We start from the raw sequence: 27,131 nt of genomic DNA on the forward strand, positions 1-27,131 counted from the left end.
TGTTTGAAAGTGCTGGGACAGGAGGTCCTAACATATTATCTCCATGAAGTGAGTAATAAGATTAGCAGCATCAAAAATGTTTTTATTACATTGTTTTCATATCACTGTCTGATAGCGGGTTTTAAATACATGTTTCTTTGCTTCAAAAATTAAATGCCTGGTATCCAGCTGAGCGGACATTTTTGTAACCCCATAATAATAATGAAAAAAAAAAAAACTTGATTGCATTGTTTTATCATGCCTAAGGAGGCATAAAAACACTGAGGAAAAAAATCTGGACTAAAGTTCTCACAATTCATGCATGAAAGTGTTTAAATAAATAAATAAAAGGTTGTCTGTCTAGGGTCGTCTGAAAAGTTGCTAAAACTATCAACAACAGCGCTAAGGTGGCATCAGTGAACTCTGACATGACCTTTAACAGATGGATGGAACCTGTGGACGTCCTTCAGCCAAGACTGAATGAGTCAAATATGGAAACTTTAGGTTTAAAAAGGCCCAAAGATAGATAGATAGATAGATAGATAGATAGATAGATAGATAGATAGATAGATAGATAGATAGATAGATAGATAGATAGATAGATAGATAGATAGATAGATAGATAGATAGAACGATAGATAGAACAATAGATAGATAGAACAATAGACAGATAGATAGATAGATAGATAGATAGATAGATAGATAGATAGATAGATAGATAGATAGATAGATAGATAGATAGATAGATAGATAGATAGATAGATAGAACAATAGATAGATAGATAGATAGATAGATAGATAGATAGATAGATAGATAGATAGATAGATAGATAGAACGATAGAACGATAGAACGATAGAACGATAGATAGAACGATAGAACGATAGAACGATAGAACGATAGATAGATAGATAGATAGATAGATAGATAGATAGATAGATAGATAGATAGATAGATAGATAGATAGATAGATAAATAGATAGATAGATAGATAGATAGATAGATAGATAGAACGATAGAACGATAGATAGATAGATAGATAGATAGATAGATAGATAGATAGATAGATAGATAGATAGATAGATAGATAGATAGATAGATAGATAGATAGATAGATAGATAGATAGATAGATAGATAGATAGATAGATAGATAGATAGATAGATACAGCAGCTGCATGACAAACAGTAAAAATAGAATATAAGTTTTGTTTTGTTTTTTTTAACGTATGGGTCTTTATGGGGCTTAGTCATTCATCTATGGATCAATTTGTCCATGAGTTCAATGATTAAATAACTGAATGAACCAAGGGACAAACACTGGCACAAGAAAAGGAACCTCCGGACATGTTCTGGAACTAAAAGAACAACGTCCGAGCCCAATTATGGACCTGCCAACAGCATCATAAGACATGGCTGACATGTTTATGTGCGGCCGATGTTGTGGATCACATTTGGACGTTTCCCTGATCAGTGGAGGGAAAAAGAATCACAGAGGCCTCGTCTAAAATTAGCAGTGATGTCTTCCTGTGTAACAGGACCTGCTATAACATCACAAAAATCTAAGGCCTGGCACATTCCGCTGTATAAATAACTGTGCAGAGATGGCGAACGAGGGGGGGTGGACGGGGGGGGGGGTCAAAGAGGGAGAGAGAAAGGGAGGGAGAAAAAGGCTGCAGACATGAGCACTGAGTGATGGGACAGCTGGAGAGCACAAGCACATGGTAACGGTGGGAGAGAGCTGAAGTAAAATGAAGGTTAACATGTGAACGTCCAATCAAACATCAGGGTTTCGGACACTGAGGAGATGACCGAGAACATGGGACGGATGAAATCTGGGACCTGAGCGGAAAGAAACAGTTCAGAAACACAACAGCCAGCCCAAGTTTTAGTCCAACTGTTGGAGCCAAAATACAGTTTTGTTTGTTTATTCCTCTTTTTTATTTTGACTTTAATTTAATAATTGTTTAGTGGGTGTGGCTGTGATGATCGCCACAGGTGCATCTCATCATAGGTGTTGGTTTGGGTGTGGCCAAACGTACATATACCTGCTGTGTGAGGTGGTGGTGGTGGGGGGGGGGGGGGTGAGGACAGCCCCCAACAATTTTCAGACCGTCAGACAAGTGGATTGAGTCGGTTGGCGTTTTCAGTGTTTTCTTTTGTGTTAAACAGTCTGTTTTGTTCATTTGTAGGAAGAATATGGAAAGACACTTGTGACGTATAATGAACTCTTGGACTTAATATTGCTGAATAAATGGATTGGCATATCCAAAGAAGACAAAGAAACCCAGCCGCACATTCATTTATGCACGTGTCGAAAATAATAAGAATATGTAATAACACTGGTCAACAACAAATTTATTGTTTAAGTCTTTTGAGCTGATTTAGGATAATTTTGGTGTGCTGAATCCAAAAATCACTTTCATTTTGCTCAATCAGGTCAACTTTCTGAACTATGCTACATATTGGCTTTTTAACATTTTTGCTTCCATTTATGGGCATTTTCACATCATATGATACAAAATTCTTTCATATTTCTTGCAATAAACGAGTTCTGAAGATTTTACTTTTGCCAGTTTATGATTAATGTTTTTTTTAATATTACAGGTGAATGAAATGGCTTCGACTAGAAGATCTTGCAAAAATAAGCCTGACGTATTCTGCTACATCTGCAGAGAATACACCATTGTACCTAACAGGAATCAAGTCACAAGTTTCATAAAGTGTGCTTACCAATCTTATTTTGGTATTAATTCTTATATTTTGTGAGAAGATCAAATTTTTCAAAATCAAATTAGCAAAAAAACCTGACCTGATTGAGAAAAACAGATGTCATTTTTGGATTTAGCGGTGCAAAAGGGTCCTAATTCAGTTGAAAAAACCTAGACAACTTGCAAAAAACATTTTTTTGTAACCCAGTGTAATGGATTAGATTTATATAGCACTTTTCTATGAACACATACTTAGAGCGCATACAGAGGATCCATTATTCATTCACTCTCACATTCTCCCTCTGGTGGTGGTAAACTACACCTGTACCCAGTGGCGCAGAAAGGGTCCCCTGGGGCCCCAAGCAAAAAAAAAAAACAAAAAACAAGAAAAAAAAAAAAAAAAAAAAAATATATATATATATATATATATATATATATATATATATATATATATATATACAGGTGGGGGAGGGGCAATTTGGACTCAGGGGGCCCCTTCAGAGAATTTGAGACAGCTAGTCGTTACTGCAACTTCTCACTGCCACTGTGTAGTGAACTTACTCTTTAGACTGTTTGTGTCCAGTCTGTTGGTCCTTTGGGGGCCCCTGCTGGCTTAGGGGCCCCAAGCAGCTGCCTGCCTTGCCTAATGGCAAGCTGCATCACTGCCTGTACCCACAGCTGTCCTGGGGCAGACTGACGGAAGCGTGGCTGCCAATCTGCGCCTACAGCCCCTCCGACCACCACCAAACATTCACACACCAGTGTGAGTAGCAGCACCGGAGGCAAGGAGGGTGAAGTGTCTTGCCAAAGGACACAACAGCACATGGACAGAGCAGGATTTGAACCGCCAACCCTTCGGTTATTGGACACAACAGGTTGAATCCTTCCACACCGTAGTAGTGGCTAAAGGTAAAGCCACTACACAAACCTTTATCCTCCTGAAACCCAGGAAAGTCACAGTTTGAGCTTTTTTACATTAAATAAATGCTGTGATTGGAAACGGCATGAAGCAACTGTTGTTTCAGAAACTTTTTTTTCTTAATAGAATGTCCTTTGCAGTGAACAGTTTTTTGTTTTTGTTTTTTTAAATAAAACTGTGAAACTTTCATCCCCTACAGAGCAAGGTTATAATAGTTTCGGATTTTTCAGTATAGTTTAGTTTTTTTTATTTAGTTTTGACTTTTTTTCTCTAATTCTGTTAGTTTTAATTAGTTTTTAGAGCAGGTTTGCTAGTTTTAATTAGTTTTCATTATTTTCTAAATGCTTAGTTTTAGTTTAGTTTTAGTTTCTTTATATCTTTTCTCTTCTTCACCGTCAAATTCAAATAAATCCCAGACAGGACTCTGCTGCTTTCTCCCAGCTTTAGTCTCCATGTTTCCAGGTAGAGTGGGGACCAGAAGACGACTGGAAACCACAAGTGACGGACCGTTAAATATCATATGGTGCCAGCAGATAAAATTGCTTGAAGGAAATAAATTGATTTTATATCAATCCAACATTGACAAAGATGAAAATGAAGGGAATTTTATCCAGAAATTGAGTTAGTTTTATAAGCACACAATACAGTTTCAGTTAGTTATCATTTTTTCTTTTAATTATACTTTTTATTTATTTCAGTTAACGAAAATGTTTTTACAATTCTAGTTTTTGTCATTTCGTTAGTTTTCGTTAACGATAATAACCTTACCACAGAGTACACACTGCAAAAAAAAGGGGGGTGTCTAAAAACGAGATAAAAACACTAAATGTGAGGAATAAGGTCCTCAGAATAAGTGAATATGTGTCCATGCAGCAGGAGAATTTAACTGGACAAGATTTATTGAATTCAGATTGTTCATCTAGAAATAAGAATGTCTACGATGTATAAACACTTAAAATAAGAAATGAACGCTTAAAACAAGATAAACTATGTAACACTTCTAAATCTAAGTTTTTTTTGTTTTTTTTTATCTTGGTAAAAACCAAATAATTTGTAAAGTAAAAATGCTTTGCTGGGTCTGAGGAGGATGTTGAAGTAAAACTAATGCCACTCAAACTGCAAAAAAAGGAATATTTGTCTTAGATAAACTGACTTGAATTTGGAATATTTATCTGAAAGATCATTTTTTAGATTTATTTACTTATTGAGACTTAATCTTGTTCAGATTATTTGACTTGTTCCAAGAATTTTCATGCTGAGCTGAACTCCACTGAGATATTACAACTAATTTAAACAATATTTCTAATAAAACCAGCTTCATTATGTGAGGATGAGTATGGAGGACACAGGAACTGTTTACCCTCAACACATTTGGACTGGATTATATAGTTTTACCTGTAAATACGTATATATACATATCTATTGAGTCATTATGTCTTCATAAGAGAGAATATATATACTATAGATTAAAAAAAAAAAAAATCTTACTGTGAAGACTTGAAACATGTATATTCTGCTTAAAATGAGAATTGCATCATTTTGTCATCCTTCGATAATATTCTCTTATTGTAATAAAACTTGATAAATGTGATTTTCTTACTGCACTGGCAGATAATTTTACTTGAACTAAGACATTTTAACCCAATAATGAGTTCAATTTTCTTATTTTTATACAGGCCTTTTTGCAGTGCATTTTTATTTACGCAGCAGGAAATGTAAGTAAAACAGCAACACTGAAACTTTTCTACAACATAAACCAAACCAACCCATAAACAGAAGAAAAATCTATGCTGCTGAGTCGAACTAACTTGCGACACATTTCATCTGATCGTTACTACGTCCGTCTGGTTCCACTGGTGAATACTGAAATGACTTTGCGTCAACTTTGAGTAACTTTGCGTCTCTACTCTAGTGAGTTCTGACATAAAGTGACTCCTCTGCGAAAAAACACTCAACTGAGGCCAGAAATACAACAGAGATAGAAGTAAAAAAAAAAAAAAAAAAGAAAGTTATTTATTCAACATCGAGTCACTGTGATGAAAAGCATGATTTATTTAATCATTATTATTATTAGACCAATTATCACTAATGACTGGTAGAGGGTCATTTAGCTTTTGTGTTGCAGGGTTACAGTATGTACAATAAAACAAACCAATAGAATACAGGAGGATGAGCAAAAACTGTTTAAAGCAGTAAAGTTAAACTAGTCAATGTGCTGAAAACAGCATGAGCATATTTTAAAAATTATCAAATTAAATTTGTAATAGAATAAGAATGACCTCGTAATATTCGGAAGGTATGAAGTTGTAATATTTCAAGTTGAAAAGTCTGAGAATAAAGAATATTTTAAGATATAAAATATTATAGTACTTAATTAAAAAAAAAAAGTAGAATATTACAGGAGGTTGTAATTATGTAGTATTATTTTTATTTTTTTTTAAGGGCTCAATATTATGAGTTGTCCAAATTCCCAGCAGTAAAACAGCTGTAGTTTGATTTGATCAACACAAGTTTCCACCTGAACCCACACATTTGTTGTTTATTTACGTTATTTGATGGTAAATAAATTTTGAAGAAAAAAAAATGTCATTTACTCTTTTTCCAGAACATTATATAGATACAAATAACTCAAAATTGTATGATATTCTCATGAAACCTTTTTTTTTTTTTTTCAGGATGTTGTGACTTTATTCTCAACTATCACTTTAACTGTTCTTCTTCATTCTTTTTTTTTCCTCCTAACTGTTGCCGTTGAACTTAACAAACCTCAGGTCTTTACCCTTTAGGAATTGTAATAAACTGTAGTTTCTATGTGTCCACATTGAATGAATGGAGTTCCATCATCAGTGTCCACTCTGTAGATTAAGGCTGTGTTTCGGCAAGAATCTGGCGATACGATACAAACCACAATACTAAGGTCACGATACGATATATCACAATATATCATGATACTGTTAAAAAGGCAATTTTTTGTTTGTTTCTTTTTCTTTTTTTTTTTAATGATTTTTTCCTTGAAGAATTGAATTACACCAGAAATATGTGCAAATACTACACACATTTTTATTTGATCACAACAGGATCTAATGTTATATCACAAAATGTTCCTGTGTTCAAACTTAAATGATGTTTTACAGACATTACAGTTTAAGATCCTGTTCAAATGTTCATATTCTATTAGTTCAGAACTAACATCACAACATTTTGTTCAATCCCAACAAAGGAACTAACATTATTTAATAAAAGAGTGTTACATAATAATGAATAAAATATAAACAAAACAAAAAAAATGAACCTCCACAATATCTGCATTTGAATAAATACCTAAAAATATTGATACAGAACTTTTTAACCCTTTCATGCATAGTGGTCACTCCAGTGGACAGTTCTTCTCCAGCTGTTCTCTTGTATATTCATGGGTTTTGTTGTTTTAGTTCCATATCAGCCAACACCGTGGACGCTTATGCATCATCCCATACACTGACATTCATACCATTACTGTAAATTTCCTCTTCTTTTATCTAAATAAATACAAAATTGCTAATTGTTATTAGACTGTAATTAAAAGTGGGTTTGTTTTTTTTTTGTTTTTTTGTTTTTTTTAACAAAAATGTTTTTTTTTTCTTTTTTTGCATGTTATCTGAGTGAGGAATAACTAGTATTATAGTATGTTAAAATGTGAGAAAACATCAGGTTAGCAGCATTAACCTCCTGAGATCTAGGAAAATGAAAATTTTAGCTTTTTTCCATTAAACAATTGTCTTGATTGGAAACTGCATAATGCAACAGCTTTTTGTTTGTTTGTTTTTTTCAGATACATTTTTTTTTTTTACATTATTTTTATTTATTAATTAATTTATTTTTTATGGAATGTCCCTTGCATTTTTTTTTTAAGTAAAATTGTCAAACTTCTGTCCCCTACAGAGGACAAAAATGCATTGCTGGGTCTCAGGAGGTTAAAAATGTTTATATTTCATAGTTTTCACCCAGTATGTCAGTAAATGCATGTTTCTTTGCTTCAGAAATTAAACGAATGGAGTTCAGATGAGCGGACATTTTTGTAACTTCATGAAAAATAGGTTCATTTAAAAAAAATAAAAAATAAAAAATCAATCTAAAAACACTCAGGAAAAAAATCTTGATTAAGGTTCTGATAATTCTTGCATGAAAGGGTTAATATTGATGTATCGTGAAATGAAATATCATGATATATTGCAGAACCCATATTTTCTCACATCCCTACTGTAGATGTCATCAGTTTTGTCCTGATCTGGTACAAAATGTCTTACCTTAGTTCAGTCAGCAGGAGTCTTTCTGTCCCTAGTCCTTTTTCTAGTCCTAAAGCATCTAATAATAAGGAAACCAGTGTTTAATGAACCAGTGAGCAGCTGGGATGACAGCCTGGACATTCTAGTTAGTGCATATAGATCATATATGTGCTGCGTTTATGCTGCAGAGGGTTCTATAACATCTGAAGGGCACATGTGAGGAGGTTGTCATGTCATTTTTATAAAACAGCTGAAGCCGTCAAAGCCCAAAGGTGAACACTTGAACAGGTTGGAGGGTTTTGGACATAGAAGACGCCTGTTTGGACCAAATCTGTCCAAAGCAGCTGCACTTTTTAGTCGTGTGAGCAGAAATATTCTTCATGCACACAAATAGAACTGAAACTATTCCACCTGAGTCCTACAGTTCAACAACAGAAATACAAGAAACGACTGAACTCATATGGAAAAGAATGGACTGCACCATTCAAATACTGAGGATTATTACAAGACACCAGAGCTGGGGGATAAAACAGTAGGTTTAACAATAAAACAATAGGTTTAATGATATTATATGATTATATTGTCCTCTTGGTTTACATAAGATAAGATAAGATAAAATAAGATAAGATAAGATAAGATAAGATAAGATAAGATAAGATAAGATAAGATAAGATAAGATAAGAAAAGATAACATAAAATAGGATAAGATAAGGTGAGATGAGATAAAATACGATAAGATAAAATAGATAATGAAAGATAAGATAAAATAAGATAAGATGAAATAGATAAGATTAGATGAGGTAAGATAAGATAAAATACAATAAAATAAGATAAAATAGATAAGATAAGATAAGATAAGATAAGATACAATAAGATAAGATAATATAAGTTAAGAAAATGAGTTAAGATAAGATAAGATCAAATAAGAAGATAAAATACGATAAGGTATGATAAAATAGATAAGATAAGATCAAATAAGATCAGATAAGTTAAGATAAAATAAAATACAATACGATAAGATCAAATAAGATAAGTTAAGATAAGATGAAATAAGATAATAATAGAATAGAATAATATGCTTGAATGTTCTGCCTCTACATTTGTCAAATGTTCTGCAGTTTGTTCTAAACACAAAGAACAGTTTTAACCCACATAGAACCATCTTCACCTTTGTTTCCATGTTACTGAGTAAAAACTCAGATTACATTTATTTTTAAATAACCACTAAATAACTACTAAATCATAAAATCAGGGACTGTTTCCATTACACCTTCCATCTTTTTTGTATTTGACACCTGTTTTTCAGGTTTACATCTTGTTACATGTTTGTCTTACATACTTTACCCCATTTTGTCATGTTTGTAGTTATCAAAATCAATTTATACGAAAGTTCAGAACATTTACGTCCACCCTCAGATCTCTTCTAGACAAGGACATAAAAATCTACGTACCCTTCCTTTTTTAACGACTAGTAAGACCTCATCCACTGTTTTTCTGCTCCTTTCACATGTTTTAAGTATAAACCATTATGGAATATTAGTCTAACATCCAGTACATCCACTTAGTCCAGTGTTGTGACTTATCTATCATTGGTGTTAAAGGAGCTGTTGTTCCAAGGAACCAGACGAGAATTTTGACACACTGGAAAAAATCTAAATCTTACCAAGTGTATTTTTCTCAATTCTAGTAAAAATACCTCATCACACTTAAAATAAGACAGAATCACTTAAAGAGTAACTTTTCAGTGAGATATAAGAACTTATTTATAGATAATAGATCTGGAAAATCTCATTTCAAGAAATCTTACCAGGATAATTTTCACTTGTTCCATTGGCAATTGTGTTTTTTTTGCTTAATTCAAGATTTATTTTTTTTTTATTTTATTTTTTTTTTTGCTTAAATCTACCAATGGAACAAGTGAAAATTATCCTGGTGGGATTTCTTGAAATCTGATTTCCAGATCTATTGTCTATAAATAAGTTCTTATATCTCACTGAAAAGCTACTCTTTAGGTGATTCTGTCTTATTTTAAGTGTGATGAGATATTTTGACTAGAAATGAGAAAAATACACTTGGTAAGATTTAGATTTTTTTGCAGTGCATTCTTAGTTTTGAAGTTACCCTACTTTCTGGACTATAAGCCGCACTCACCCCGTCTCCAACGTCACACCATTGCTTCACTGATGCCAAGCTTACGTGCAGCAGCTCTATTTCCTTCTAAGTCAGCTGGATCGATCGTTAGCCGAGAAAACATGAATTAGCCGCATCATTTTGGAGCCGCGGGTTCACAGTGTGTGGAAAAAAGTAGCAGTTTATAGACCGGAAATGAAGGTAAGTTTAATTTATGTTAAGTTTAGTTAATTACATGATTAATTTCCTTTTTCTGTTTAGAGGTACTAATTATTCTTAGTTCTCTTTTTTTTACGAGGCAAACTTTGATTTATTCAAGGTGGAAAAGTCTGGATAAGAAAATGTGTGACATCAAATACAATTTACAAAACCACATTATTACAGGTCCCACTTTGTACAAACTTTGTGTTGCTTTGTTCAGGGTTGTTTTTGTGTTGTTTCCATGTGTTTCATTTCCATTACATAGACCTGAAAATCACATGACCACCTTAACGAACTCTGTGATAGGACAGAGTGTGAATTTATATCCAAACAGCGTCTGGTACAGTCCACTAATATAGTAGACTGTACCAGAGTTTATTGCAACTGCAGAGAAAGGTGCTGCTAATTGTTTCTCATTGTAACAATAGTTGCTTTTCCACTGATTGTCAAATTGCGTGACCATAACTTGTGCATAAAAATTTGTCTAATGGAAAAACTAGTTTTGTCAAAACTCGATGAAAAGTTTTTGCGTTTGCAAGAGCTGGTTTTTCAGGTGTAGCCAAATTGGTGTATCGTGCAAAACTGCAATGGAAAGAACTTTTTGCGCAACTAGAGTCACATGAAGAAAAAAAAAAAACAATGTTGATGGATGTTACAACAAGAGAAGAAGAAGAGTTTAAACACACGAGGAAACCCAATCATTTTTTAACTTAGTACAAGACAGAGGGGTAACGAGCATTCTAGATTCAAAACAACAGAGAAATGCAAACATTTTCCAGGACCTAGAGGGCGCTATGACACAAATATGAATATATCTGTAAATCAACAAGATATTTATGTTCATTGTCATGTTTATGGAATGACATGTCTTGACATCTTGCGATAATAAATAAACAAGTCATCGCATTTGTGATTTAATGGAAAAACTGACATTACGCACATCTGTTTTTTCACCATTTACTAAAAATTCGGTAAAGTTTGGCTCATATGACCAATGGAAAAGTGACTTATAACTCAAAGTTAAACCCAGTGTGTCCATCCACTGTCATTGATCCAACTCCATGGGTTTTACTGGTGAATCAATGTTGTAGAAGATGACGGTGTTTCCATGGTAACTACGGAGCCTCTGAACATCCAGATGGTCCATAATATGTTTTTTTTTTGACATTTAGTAAATATCGGTAAAGTTTTGCGCATATGTCTAATGGAAAAGTGACTAGTGACATTAAAGCTCTGTTCTATTGTACAGCACACACTGAGCACTGAGGCTGTGTTTAAACAAAAGGCACAAAACTGAAGCAGGATTATGTTTCTGTGAAGCCACGGTTCTCAACAGGTGGGTTGTGACCCAACAGTGGGTGGAACTGAATGAGTCACTGAGAACATGATAAAAGATAACCAAAATCTATTTTCAGCACAAAGCAATCTGATATTCTTCATTTGTAAATTACCTTGTTTATGGTTTATTTTATAAACCGAAGTGCATGGACTATTGCACTGTTCTGGCTGTAGCCGTGGTAACATTTGACTGAATGGTGGCAGTCTAAGTTTACCTTTTCTATCGTAAGCAAGATGTTGAAATACAAATGATGACCATGAGTATGTTAAATATGGATTTCCATACACCGATGCTAAAACTGGTCTGAAATTCCGACAAAGATGATGAAACCATCCAAATAAAAATCATCATTTGGAACCATAACAGCTTCCTAAAATGTATTGTGGACTTATTTTTCAGTGTGTAAATACATTTATGCACTTATGGTATTCCACAGCTGTGGAGTTCATTCAGTGTTCTTGGTCCAGATTCTATAAATCTAGATCATGACTTTATGACCATGGGAAAATGGGGGTCCTAACCGGAGAACGGTTGAGAACCACTGATATAAAGAGTCTGTGTCAAACCAAGCTTGACCTTCTAGAGGAGGAGCGTGTTTGGTAATACTGAGGGATGTTTAGAAAAAAAGAAACTAAATAATACTCAGCTCAACAATATGTTTTAGGATTATTTATGCAATATTTTTTTAATATTGCATGTAAAAGCTCATTAGATGAAGAATAAATTCTGTTCTTATATCACAGACACAGTTGAATGTATCCACACTCTACTAAACAGTTTTGTGTTTATTTTCATAATGGTTTGATTTTTTTTTTTTTTTTTTTTGTCTTATAGCATGAGGTTAAGAACTATTTATTGGTTTCATGACTATTCTATAAAAGGACCATGGAAAATCCTAAATCAAACTATGGTCAGTTAACCCATAAAGACCCAGTGTTACTTTTGTGTCAGTTCCCAAATAACATTTTCTCTAGATTTCACTTTTCTTCAATGATTTATCACCATTTATTATAATATTTCCTTCTGTATTTTGTGGTTTTTCCAATGAAAACCTTGTATTTTCCTGTATTTCATTGACTGATTGTGTAGATGTTTATTAAAGCTCAGAGTAAATTCAAAGGTTATTATAACAAAACAGAGAAAACTGAAGAAAAAGAGACTTTCAGCAAAATCTCTCAATAACTGAACATAAACCCAGTGTGTCCATCCACTGTCATTGATCCAACTCCATGGGTTTTACTGGTGAATCAATGTTGTAGAAGATGACGGTGTTTCCACGGTAACTACAGAGCCTCTGAGCGTCCAAATGGGTCATATTTGATGACCATGAAAAGATGAAGAACTCTATTTTACACCAATTATGGTTCAGACGTCATAAAATATTTTAGATCAGTAGATGGTTTTGGTCACCAGTGGTTATTTGGGTCTTTATGGGTTAATGTTAAAGGACATTACCTTCTCCCAGGTCCAACACGGCCAGGACGGCGCTGCTCCGAGCCTCCCCCAGGTGGTTGTTGGCGATGCAGGTGTAAAGGCCAGCATCGGTGGGTTTGCAGTCCCTAATCCACAGGCCTCCATATTCCTGGTTCTCCATGTTGAGCAGGTCGTCGTTGTGATACCAGTAAAGCGAGGGCTGGGGGTCTCCGGCCACAGTCACCTTCAGACGGATGTCGCAGCCCGTCCCTACAGCGGCGTTCCTCATTTTGCGAACAAAAACTGGCGGAGTCGGGCTGGGATGAGACGATCCTCGAGGGTCTGGGACAACTTGATCTGGGCTTGCTTTGGACCGTTTTGGGGGTATGATGGGGCTTGGGGGTGCCATGGCTTCATCTGCACCCTTTTTCAGGGTCATTTGCACCTCAGCTTTTCTCATGATTGGACTAATGTGACAGATCCACCTCAGAGTCCTGCAAATGTGTACCTGCTGGTGCGGCTTGAACACTAACTTGGCCTTTTTGCTGCTTTCAAATCTAAATGTATTAAAAACATTAAAGTCTACAAACGAGGTTGACTTGTTTTTTAAGCTCACATTTTTCACTGTAAGTTTATCGTTCTAACTTTCATTGACAGGCCACCTTCCTTTCATGTGTAGGTTTTCCCCTTGAAAATTTTCTGCTTTCTTCTGATTTCAGTTATTTAAGATGAAAAAGAAATAATTACCAGGTAATTAAGGAGACAGAGATAGTGCCTCTCTCCTGTCCAGTGGTATTTTTAGAGTAAGACCCCGAGGATCATGTTGCATTAACAGCTCCCTTCCTTTCCCTTCCCTTGACTTGTCTGTTGAAGTGGTGGTGTTGCTTTTCCTTTCCTTTTTCGTGGCGTCCTCTGTCTTTTCACTGATTGAACACCAGCGTGGAACTTCTCTGCAGATTAAAGAACGTGTCGTCCACCACCGAGCGTCCTCTTCGTTCCCAGTACCTTGAGGTCGACTCTTTCTTGGCTTCCTAGCATCAGGTCCTGTTCAGCGAGTTCCACAGTTCCTCCCTCCTCGTTGCCCCATGAGCTAAGCCTCCCCAGTCATGATCTACCCCCCTACCTCTGCCAGTCGGTCCGAAGGGGGAAATGACAGTCGCAGCCCAGCAGCCCTACAATGACAGCTGCATGGAGATCTGTCTGCCTACTCACTTTAGACTCCCACCCCCTTTTTCATTTTTAGCCAACCTGAGGTCAGTAGCACATGTGAGATGGTGCAACACTTGGAAGAATGGTGGGGGTGGGGGGGTTACAGGACACATATTCATTTGTAGGTCAAATGTAGAGTCTGACGTTGGCATCCTGATTGTGTTGGAGAGGGAAGATACTGTGAGGAAGATCGAATTACCACTGCATTAGCCATAACTCTGTAATGACAAAGTGGGGGGGATTTACACACAACTGTATTTTGCACACTTATTAGGTATATTTCTTAATTATCATATTGATAATATATTCTCCAGTACAGTGGTTCCCAACCTTTTTTGGCTCGTGACCCCATTTTAACATCACAAATTTCTGGTGACCCCAGATATTCAAAACAGAGACTTTTTTTTGGCTAAAATTATTTGTTTTTGAACATGTAATAGTTTGCTATACTATGTTGTAAATAAACATTAATTTTAGTTGACATTTAGTCTATATAATGTATATTATTATGAACAGAGGCAGAAAAGCCAGGTTGAGATTATTGTACAAAGCAAGAATTTGATTTTCCTTGTTCAGGATATGTACAGTCAGTCCAGCTGTCACACCTGCAGCCAGACGTTAGTCTGGTTTTGTCTGTCTTTTATGTTTTGTTTGTCACTTCCTGTTTTATTTTGTTAAGTTTCCCCTCATGTGTCTTGTCTGTCGTCTTTACTTCCTGTTCCCTGATCAGTCTCACCTCTCACCTGATTACCTGTCTCCGCCCTGATTTGCTCCACCTGTGTCTAGTTGTCTTCCCTCCCTTTTGTGTATTTAGACCCTGTCTCTTCCCCTTGTCAGACGTCAGTTTGTAACTCTAGTAGTTCTTACCAGCGTTTTAACCTCGTTTGTTTGCTTGCCTGCCTGTTTTTTGACCTGTTTTTGGATTCCTCGGTTTCTCGTCTTCTGCCTGCTCCCTGTCTGGTTTTGTCTGCCTCTCCTGATACCTGGTTTTGACCTTCTCGCCCTGACTACCAGTACGTGAGTTTTGCCTTGTCCTTATGTCCTGTTGCCCGAGTATTTGCCTACCTGTGTATGACCTGTTTCCGTCCCTGACCTCCCTTTGCTTTTCCTTAGTCGGGAAAAACACCCCAAACACCGCTCGGGGAGACGGGCTGTCGCCCCTGATCCAGAGAACGAATCAGAGGAGGATATCACCCACCATTATCCTCAAGATTCTGTCACTGATCATTATTTTTCACCTGTGTGTGATAAATAAACCTTTTGAACTATATTTTTGGTGTTTGAGTTCTGCATTTGGATTCTGTGTTTGTACTAGCACCATTACAGTAGCTTGGATTTACAAGGCTGACAATTAATACAGAACAAACAAGAACTCAAACTATGAATTATGAAAGAGCTGCAGCATCTGAAACTGACCACAATGGACATTTGACAGATAAACAGAACCATAGTGCTGCAGTTTCAGCTTCACAGTTTATCATGTCTTTATGGATTGGGATTGTCTCTCTCAACTCACCAAATATTTTTTAATAGTACATTTTTATTTTTGTCAATTATTAGAAATTTCAGGCAACCCCATTTGAATTCCAGGCGACCCCACATGGGGTCCCGACCCCAAAGTTGAAAAACACTGGTTCAGTACATATTATACAAATTACTGCTCTAATATTGCGTCTTAATCAAGTGTTTTAACCCATGAAGACCCAAACAGCCTCTGGCGACCAAATTCATCTACTGATCTAAACTGTTTTAATGTTGATCCACTAATCCTGTCAATACATGTCAATAATTGGTGTAAAATACAGTTCTTCATCTTTTCATGGTCATTAGATATGACCCATTTCAACGGTCAAAGGCTCTGTAGTTACCGTGGAAACACCGTCATCTTCTACAACATTGATTCACCAGTAAAACCCATGGAGTTGGATCAGTGACAGTGGATGGACACACTGGGTTTATGTTCAGTTAATGATATCTTTGCTGAAAAAGTCACTTGTTCTTTAGTTTTCCTTGTTTCTGATATAATAACCACCAACGACACACTGAGCGTGTGTGTGTGTTAATTGCTTTATGTTTATGTATTTATTTTTCTATTGTATTGATCATTTCTCTCCAGCTACTTTTTTATTCTACTTGAATGGAGCGACTGTAACACCCAATACTTTCCCCCTGGGCAAGGTTATAATAGTTTTGGATTTTTCAGTATAGTTTAGTTTTGTTTAGTTTTGACTTTTGTTCCTCTCATTCAGTTAGTTTTAATTAGTTTTTAGAGCAGGTTTGCTAGGTTTTATTAGTTTTCATTTTCTTCTAAATTCTTAGTACTAGTTTAGTTTTAGTTTTGTTGTATCTTTTCTCTTCTTCACCGTCATATTCAAAGAAATTTCATACAGGACTCTGCTGCTTTCTCCCAACTTTAGCCTCCATGTTTCCAGGTAGAGTGGGGACGAGAAACCGACTAAGCAACAACTGACGAGAAGTGATGGACCGTGAAGTGTCATATGGTGCTGCTAGCTAAAATTGCTAGAGCAAAATAAATCGCTTTTGCATCAATCCGACATTGACAAAGACAAAAACGAAGGGAATTTTATTCATAATTTTTTTTTACATTTTAGTTAGTTTTGTAAGCACACAATACAGTTTCAGTTATTTTTTTTCTTTTAATTATAGATTTATTTATTTCAGTTAACAAAAATGTTTATTTTTCAATTCTTGTTTTCGTCATTTCGTTAGTTTTCATTAACGATAATAACCTTGCCCCTGGGAGTAATAAAGTATTCAGATTCTGCTTCTGATAAAGTGTAACGAATGTATAGTAACATTACACCTAACTGAAAATCAAATGTTACCCTTACTTAGCCGTGCATACTGTTAACATGTTGCTACCATGGGTGTTAGAAGACACAAGTCCTGAGAACTCTGAAAAAAGACCTGATTCAAGAAGGTTAGTTTTGGTACTAACTTACAGAAGATAGAACTACGGTTTGTTTATCACGATTTTTATGCTGAAAATCTAGAGTTCAAATCTAGATTGCTCCACAAAGGCCTGGTTCCCTTTCACTTTGAGTCCAACATCCTGGGGCAGTAACACTCTTTTGAGGGTCATCAATGACAGAGCCTGTTTACTGGTTTATACTGGTTTCCTTCTGTCTTAAGTGACGCACCAGTTTGCGTTCTGAATGGAATAAATTCAGTTATTTGATTTAGTATAATGATTTTTGCTAATTTTTGCTTTTTTTTCCTGTAGCAGATCATGATTCTCTTAAAAAACTGTTTAATGCTGCATTCCAGTCACAACTTCAAACCACGACTCATGACTTTGTAGTGTTCCAGGCAAGTCATGCCAAACTGTTTTAGCACAAGGAACTGTGGTAGCTAGATATAAACAAACCAGCATGGTGGACCGTACGTTATGCTCTTTTACAGTCATATTTATCGCCAGAGGTGCTTCTACTTTGCTTATTTGAGGAAAACAGAGGAGGAAAAATGGCGCACAAGGCAAGAGAAGCTGCTCTACTTTTTCTGTTATTTGTATATTCAGATACATATTTGGTATTAGTTTATTATTCCACTCAATGGACTGAAAACTAGCTAACACTAGAGCAGCTGCTGATTATCTAGAACCTTTGCAGATAAATAATGTCAGAGCAATATCTTGTTTTAAGAAACAATTTGCATAAACATCGCATCCACGGGGGCCGTCATTGTTGTTTCATGAGCTACGTGACGTCAGAGCTCGGACCTGGGAGAACATGGATTTAGTACGAGTTCACAGGTGAGAAGTCACAGGTTTGACTGCAGTTCCATTCACTGGTAGAAGGATGGAAAAACAGGAGTTACGGGTTGCCTGGAACACAACATAAGCTCCTGATTTTCATCTGTGTGAGGACATAAATACCCTCCCCTGAAGTGAACAGATGAAGGACTGAAAAACACGAAAAAAAAAAACAAACAAAAAAAAAAGTGTAAAGATATGAAACACCTCATAACAGCCTTATTCTACATCAGGGGCATATGATGCAGGGGAACTCATGTTAGCTAGCTAAAATGCTAATATTAGCTAGCACCAACTTTTTTTCTGAGTCAGTTAAGACTTGTAACTTTACTCATTAATGTTATCCACTTCCTCTGCTCTTTAGACTTACCTTGAACTTCCCTCGAAATAAATAAATTATTAAATGTAAGAGTCAAATCCTTAAACAGAAACTTGATTGAGCCATTTTGCTGAGTCAGTGAGATAGCCTTTAGCACTAGCTGACTCATGACCCCCACAGATGGCTCTGACCACTGCCCTTTGAGAGTTATGACACGCTTTGAGGTTGCCGCTCCGGTGATCATGTGGTTCATGTGAACCCGAATAGTTCCAATCAAACTGAGCGCTGTCATGTTCTTCTATGGGACAAACAGCAGTGATGATGGTAAATCTGAAAATAAACCACACACAACTGTTGTGTCACCACTGTATGTACTGTTGTGTGTGTTCTACTTCTGAGTAGTGGGGTTGACCACCGAAAGGACTGACTTTATTACTGTGAAAACTAAAATTTTGTGGGGAAAGGTTGGTGTTACCTTGGATAGGCTAGTAACATGAGCGGTGCTAACTTTACAAGTTCATTCATTCTGCACTGGTACGGAGATAGACAATTTACCATTTTCAGCTTTCCTATTGTAGGACTGTGGTCCAGTCAGAAAACAGTGTTTGTCTGTGAACACTGTGTGTCTGCTAAGCTCTGCTCTGATAACACACACAACAAGAAAAGCCCTCGGAGAGCGCAGACCTCTGCCTTCCTTGTGCCAGTATCAACATTTCCTGAAAATTTCATGAAAATCCATCCATAACTTTTTGAGTTATCCTGCTAACAAACAAACAAACATGCAAACAAACACGCAAACACACAAAGCAAAGCGATCACAATACCTCCTGGCAGTGGTAATAAGGCAGTAACCACAGGATAGCGTATAGGCTAACTTAGCATGTTAGCATTAGCACCTACCCTGAACTCATTAAAAACTCAACATTAGCAAACTCAAAACTCAACAGAATTCATATAGGATGAGTCAGATCTTACAAACACCAAGTGACAGAAGTTTCTCCTCTTTTAACTCATGAATTATAACTTTAATGAACTTTTATTTATCAGTGCTCAGCTCTCCTCCTAATGATCACATGACCTCAGCTGACAAACTGAACCAAACACCACCAGGTTCAACTGAACAACTAAAATAAAACCCACTGATAACAGCATCTGTTCTAATGTTACCTTATCGTAAAAACGCCATAATTTGTGGTTATAGTGGTTAAATTTCAACAGCTGGACAAGTCAAGCTATCTAACTATAGGACTACAGCTGACAATACAACAGAACAGCTGTTTAAGATATAAATGTATACAAACACTAACACATACCAAAGAAAACAGAATTTACAACATAAATGTCACTAATACAGGAAATACGCTGGATAATTTGAAAGATGACGATATCTTATTAACTTGGCGCTGTAGTTGATAGATCAGCTGTAACAGAAATGAACGTGTTCCGATGGCGTTACACTCAATGTAGGAACTATCAGCCCCTCCAGAACCCGGAAGTAGGTCCATATTTTGTCCGCCATTTTTTACAACGGGAGTCTATGGAAGTGTCATAACTGTTTTTATCTATGGCTCTGGCTCTGACCCCTCACGTTCCTGTAGCTCCACCTCTTTTTGTCTAAATATGGTCACTTCCACCCAAAATGCAGAAAGCTACCCACCCCCACCCCCACCCCAAGGCTTTTGTGATGTCTCAGCTGATTCACTCAAGTGATATTCATCAGAAACAGATGAGATGGAAAAGTATGTGTTCAATAAATGCTTTAATGATAATTACAAAAAATATAACCATTTATTTTGTGATATACAAAAAAACTCTCAAAGTTTCACAAAAAAAATTTTCAATATACAGTATCTCTATATAGTTATGTAGGTAGTAGAATACTGACAACCAAAGTCAAATGTTGATGACAGTTAAAGATTTTAGAGCACAGGGGTCAAACATAAGGCCCGTGGGCTAAAACCGGCCCGCTAAAGGGTCCACTCCAGCCCATTGGAGGAATTTGTGAAATGAAAAAATTACACTGAACATATTAACAATCAAGGATGTTAAAATTATTTTAGTTCAGACTCCACGTACAGACCAAAATTATCTCAAGTGGGTTGGACCAGTAAAAATACTATCCTAATAACCTATAAATAATGACAACTACAAAATTTTCTCTTTATTTTAGGCTAAAAAAAAGTTAAATTACATGAATTTTTTTTACATTTACAAACTATCCTTTTACAAAAAATGTGAATAACCTGAACAAATATGAACAACCTGAAATGTTCTAAGAGAAGTCTGTGGAATTGTACCAATAGTCTGCCTGTTATTAAATGTTTTGTGTATTTGTAGATCCACTGAGATCCGTACCTTATAATGTATATACGTAAATAATAAACTGAGGCAAAATATTGTTAAAATAGTTTGTTTCTCTCAAGACATTTCCAACTGTTCATGTTACTCAGATTTTTAAGGAAACTTTGCAGATGTAAACATTTTCATAATGTAATTTTACTTTTTTCACTGTTATTATTTTACTGGTCCGACCCACTTCAGATCATGTTGGGTTGAATGTGGAACCTGAACTAAAATGAGTTCGACCCCTGGTTTAGAGAACTGAATCACAATGCTTAAAACGCACACTTTTATCAGTGCTTTCTTTTTCTTCAACCACATTTCATGGTATACATTGACATCTGTCTTAACGTTGTTCAGTCCTTGTGTTGAAATATGGTTGCACATAGTTACACGTGAAATGAAAACTTAAGAAACATGTTTTCCACTGTTGCTTCATCTGACCTGACTGAAGAAAGAGTGGGTATTTAATTGTAGAAAAGGATTCTGTAAGTGAACGACTTCCAGCACCAGAGGGTTTCCCACGTCTACAGCAGATCGGAACTGAAGTCCAGTTTAATGCAATAAAATAAATATGCAGAAAGAAAAAAAAATGTGGCAGGTTGAAGGTAATATTGAAAGAGTATTGAGTCCTTTGGAGTTTGGCTGAGCTAAGAGCAGGCTGACCTGGTGTTTTTTATCACCTGTTATCACCTCACATTTTGACTTTCAAATAGCTTACATGTGTTCAAACAGATTATCATCAGATGTACGTCCAAGTGTAAATTTGAACAAAACTGTCAGAAAACAGTCAAATATAAAATACATATTTCTATTCATTTTCAGCTGAAAAGATTATCAAAAATTATCAAAATACGATTGCTTATTAGATACCAAACTGGAAGACAAATCCAAGGCACTCTCTTTAAACATTAAAATGCCTTGATTAACGGTCATGTCTAGATATGATCATGCCATGTTAATAAAGGCTTTTTAATGTTTAAAGAGTGCCTTGGATTTTTCTTCCAGTTTGGCGTCTACTTTATGAATCCCTTTTTCCAAAGAGCACTTCGAACTAACTCTTTTTTGGTCTGAGAAGCATTTCGTCCCATGAATTTTAGAACTTTTCGATTGATTATTGTTTGATTTCAAATATCTTAATGAGATCTAAAATGGATGAATTTATTGTGACAGGAGGTCAGTTTAAAGTGTTCACATTCTACCGGTAGATGTAATATTTCATACAACTTCATTTTGTCCTTTTATTCACCAGCTTTTATATTTCATATGAGCATTAAAATAGGTGAATGAAAAGGCGTCTTATCTCTTTAATTACATAACGGTCATATTACATAATATTACAATGGCTTTCAATGACTGTGAGTATTGTAATGTTACTTTTCATTCTTGTGACAGTTGTTGAAACTAACATATATTTGATCATTTTTTCCTCATTGTTTTTTCTGTCTGACTGGCGCTCTATTGACAACTATGGGTGTAAGAAAATATTGGTTCTGCAACATATCGCGATATTTCATTTCACGATACTATATCGATATGAAAAAGTACTGTATCGATATTTTTAGGTATTCATTCAAATGCAGATATTGTGGAGGTTCATTTTTGTTTTTTTGTTTTTCTTTTTGTTTTGTATTTTATTTATTATTATTTAACGCTCTTTTATTAAATAATGTTAGTTCCTATGTTGGGTTTGAACAAAATGTTCTGATGTTAGTTCTGAACTAATAGAATATGAACATTTGAATAGGATCTTAAACTGTAATGTCTGTAAAACATCATTTAAGTTTTAAAACAGGAACATTTTGTGATATAGCATTAGATCCTGTTGTGATCAAATAAAAATGTGTTTAGTATTTGTGCACATTTCTGGTGTAATTTAAATCTTCCAGGAAATAATCTTTGAAAAAAGAAACAAAACCAATAAAAAATCACCTTTTTAACAGTATCATGATATATTGTGATGTATCGTATCATGACCCTAGTATTGTGATTAGTATCATATCGCCAGATTCTTGCCAATACACAGCCCTATTGAGCACATCATCTTGTGTTTCCTTCTTCTGCTTTGTGTTCAGTAAAGGCTAACACAACAACATTTGATTTTCAGTTTGTACGCTGGCCCAGAATTTCAGCAAAGGGTTTGGTCATCAACCCCCCACCCCCCCAACTGGTTGAATTCATACCAAATTTAGTTTATAGATTGGCAGTGACCCATGATTAGATGTGATTACATTTGGAAAAAGTAGGTCAAAGGTAAAATTTTTTAGAAATTCTTTAAACATTTTTTTCCCCCCATTTACTTATACTGGGTGAAATTTCAACCATCTATAAAAACATCGATTTTGTTTCAATTTACTTCAAACTTGGCACATATATAGAAGCAATTGTTATACATCACTCTGACATAAAGCTAAGGCATATATTATACAGAACCAAAACAACACAAAATCTTTCTAAAAGTCATCTCAATGTTATGGCTGAAATTTGTCTATGATGTCATCAGCCCATGTATAGACATGATGACATCAGCTGGATCGATGCCAAAATAAGCTACAATACGTGCGAGGGGCAGGGTCTGTTGTGCCTGGCACCACTTGTTTACGATGTATTTACATTTGACGCTTTCAGTTTTTACTGACAGAAGGCAAATAAAGTTACAATATGTACATAGTTTAACTATAATCTTACAGTGGTACATTTACCCATATAAACCCAGCACTACTTTTGTTCCCAAATGATTAGTTCTCTCTATTCCCTTTTTCTTAAGTGATTTATCACCATTTATTATAATATTATCCTCAGTATTTTAACATTTTCAGCGAAAATAAGGTATTTTCCAACATCATGTTGATGTTTACAAAAGCTCAGAGTAAAGTTGAGGGTTATTATGGGTCAAAACACACTATTCGAAATCTCTCTTACGGGACATTTTAGATACAATTTGACAGATTAGTGTTGCTAAATGACCCACATTTTTACTTTTAAATTCATTTTTGCTTTAGATGGACCATAAGGGATTATCCAAAACAAGGAGCTACTTTATATTGAAAAAAATGTTGGAATGGCAATCAATTAAAGTTCGCTCTCTGACGGGACATTACTGTGTTTTGACCCTAATATCAAAAACTGGGGAAAAAAATGCTGAAAAAGGGATATTTTTAGCAAATCTATCACTAACTGATCATAAACCCAGTGTGTCCATCCACTGTCATTGATCCAACTCCATGGGTTTCACTGGTGAACCAATGTTGTAGAAGATGACGGTGTTTCCACGGTAACTGCAGAGCCTCTGAACGTCCAAATGGGTCATATCTGATGACCATGAAAAGTTGACAAACTGCCTTTTACACCAATTATAGACATGGATTGTTGGATTAGTGGATCAACAGGTATTAAACCGTTTAGATCAGTAGGTGGTTTCGGTCGCTGGTGTCTGTTTGGGTCTTTAAGGGTTAATTGAACTCAGTCCTATCACCGTGAAAGACCTGAGATCATGCATTCAATACATGATTAAAACGACCTCATCTGTGTCTAAATGGTTCATCCGTGTTCCATCACATGACCGTGGATGTGATTTCTGACGACATTGATGACCGGCTGCTTCTCGTCATCGTCGTCTTCTTCGGGATCCCCATCTTCCTCATGATCTGTCGGAGCCTCCTTCGGAACTTTTCTCCCACAAATGCGTACAGCACCGGGTTGACGCAGCTGTGGAGGAGGCCCAGACTGTGTGTCGCAAACATGGTCTGATCGACAGCCATCCTCGCCGGGCACTGGTACGGTACAATCTTCGCCCTGAAGAAGGTGTCGACCATCACCGCGACGTGGTACGGCGTCCAACACAGCAGGAAGGCGACCACCACGAACACGATCACCCTCATGGCTCGTTGTTTCTGGAAGCCTCCGCGGATGTGAAGGAGGCGCTGGATGGTTATTCCGTAGCAGACCAGCATGACGGCCAACGGGATGATGAAACCAAGACTGTGGCGAGAAATTCTGGTGGCCAACCGCCACGTGTCGGCTCTGCTTGGATCGTAAAGTTCACTGCAAACTGTCAGGGTAGAATTTTGAGCTCTGTGAGCAGAACTGAAGAACCCCGGCAGAGACAGAAAGGTTCCGACCATCCAGACAGAAGCGCAGACCCCCCAGCTGACCATTTGGCGGTTCGTCCGACGAGCCTCCAGAGCTCGCACGATGACGAGGTAACGGTCCACGCTGATGCACGTGAGGAACAGAATGCTAGTGTAGAAGCTCACTTCTTGCAAGATGGTTACAATTTTGCACATGGCGTCCCCGAACACCCAGCCCTGTATCACCGACGTGGTCCAGAACGGTAGAGTCACCGCCAGCAGGAGGTCGGCGACCGCCAGGTGGAGCAGGTACAGGTCCGACGGCTGCAAAGACTGTTTGCTCAAGCCGATCACCAGTCCAATAACCAGGTTTCCAGGAATGGCCAGGATGAAGATGAGGATGTAGAACACAGCGATGACAGCCGTGATGACGCCTGAGAGGGAGAAGTGGTCACATGGCTGCGTTCCAGGGTTCAGGACGAACCCAGAGTCATTGTACGTAAAGTTGAGTTCATCATACAGGTCACCGAAGTTTGTGATGAAGGACGACACTCCGAAATCTGAGGACGGACACGGAGAGAGCCAATGAGGAAAAACAGGAAAGAAATACAACATCCATCTGTCCGTCTGTCCATCCATCCATCCATCCAACCAATATCCGTCCATCCGTCCGTCCATCCGTCCGTCCATCCGTCCGTCCATCCATCCGTCCGTCCATCTGTCCGTCCGTCCATCCATCCATCCATCCATCCAATATTCATCCACCCATTATCCATTCATCTATCCATCGATCCATCCGTCCGTCCGTCCGTCCATCCATCCATCCATCCATCCATCCATCCAACCAATATCCATCCGTCCGTCTGTCCGTCTATCCGTCCGTCCGTCCATCCATCCATCCATCCATCCATCCATCCATCCAATATTCATTCACCCATCATCCATCCATCCATCCATCCATCCACCCATTATCCATACATACATACATACATACATACATACATACAGGATATTTAGACCAATTAACTTTAATAGGTTCATTCAGTTTTAGCTGTATTTTATATATACAAGCCTTACAAAAACAGTATGTATATGGAAAATAGAACTATTAATGAACTATACAAACAGAAAAAAAAAAAAAAAAAACTGTGAAAAAAAGGTGAACCCAAAACTCAAAAACTCAACGAAAACCACGGCAAAGCACACTAGTAGAACACTCCACACAGCACTATTATATACAATTATTTACAAGAATTCACAGCAAAAACACAACTAAAACTTCACTAAAACACTGTTAAAATGAACACGTGTCTGTCATCGACTGCACTCTGCTGCTGTCAATACTTTTTACTGCTCTACAGCTTTTGTTCTGAGCTCCCACATAAGACGATCACACATACATCATAGAAGCATACGATGTTTAGTCATAAATTCAACTACCATGGCACACATTCTGTTTGTCTTTTTGAAGTTATAATTCAATTTCCTTTAATAATAATAATAATAATAATAATAATAATAATAATAATAATACATTTTATTTGTATAGTGCTTTCATAGAACTCAAAGACACTTTACATACAGCAGATAAAAACAGAGACCAAACACAAAAACAGATAAAAGCAGGTGCAAAACACAGGTACACGAATATAAAACAATTAAACATTAAGATTAAACATAAAAGCAATCTTAAATAAATGAGCTGATTTGATAAGTGATCTATTTTAACATCAGATAAGATTTACTATGTTGTTCCTTCAAAGGGGAAATTCAGATGTCACAGCAGCACAAGACAAGAGGCATCAGATATAATAAAAAAGAAACAGAAAATATAAAACACAGAAATTGCTAAAGTGACTGAAAATAGCATAAATAGTAATAATAATAATAAATAAAGTGACATATAACAGAATTACACATGATCAGGTAATAGAGCTGTATGAAATAAATGAACCCAAAGCTGTTGTTGTAAAATTGTAAGGATGTAAATACTTGCCAGTCATTGTGGTGTGTTGGATGTGGGAGGCGCTGACAATGAGTCAAAGAGACGAGGAACAAGTTTAATATGTGCCCAGGCCCCGCCCCCTCACCGGGACTATCTGCATCTTTTCCTGTTTGGCTGATATTACACTGACCAACACAAAAACATCACAACTTTAAAACACAATGAAGAGTTCATTTGAATGTTTTATCTGTTTCACATCCATGTTCAACTTTATGATCCTGTCCTTATTGATGTTTATCATATTATTATTATTATTATTATTATTATTATTATTATTATTATTTGCCTGTTAGGACGCTTTATAATCCAGAAGACACTGATGTATTGTATGGAAGCAGAAGCCCCTCCCCCACTGACACAGCCCCCAGACAGGACAGTACAGATGGAGAAACAGTGTTGTCACTCCTAATTACACAACATTTACACAGAAAAAGAACAAATACCTGAAAGTACATTAAACTC

General features: G+C 36.4%; 1 protein-coding gene across 1 annotated transcript; it reads right to left on the reverse strand.

The window, feature by feature from the left end:
* Positions 1 to 23,940: 23,940 nt before the first annotated feature.
* LOC115411863 (C-X-C chemokine receptor type 2-like) lies at positions 23,941 to 26,755 on the reverse strand. Its single transcript, XM_030124089.1, has 2 exons — positions 26,661 to 26,755; positions 23,941 to 25,224 (listed from the first exon to the last, which is right to left on the reverse strand). Exons 1-2 carry the CDS (start codon positions 26,665 to 26,667, stop codon positions 24,149 to 24,151), a joined length of 1,083 nt encoding a protein of 360 aa, XP_029979949.1. The 5' UTR covers positions 26,668 to 26,755; the 3' UTR covers positions 23,941 to 24,148.
* Positions 26,756 to 27,131: the final 376 nt, after the last annotated feature.

The sequence above is a fragment of the Sphaeramia orbicularis genome, chromosome 21 (assembly GCF_902148855.1).
Source record: "Sphaeramia orbicularis chromosome 21, fSphaOr1.1, whole genome shotgun sequence".
NCBI lineage: Eukaryota > Metazoa > Chordata > Actinopteri > Kurtiformes > Apogonidae > Sphaeramia > Sphaeramia orbicularis.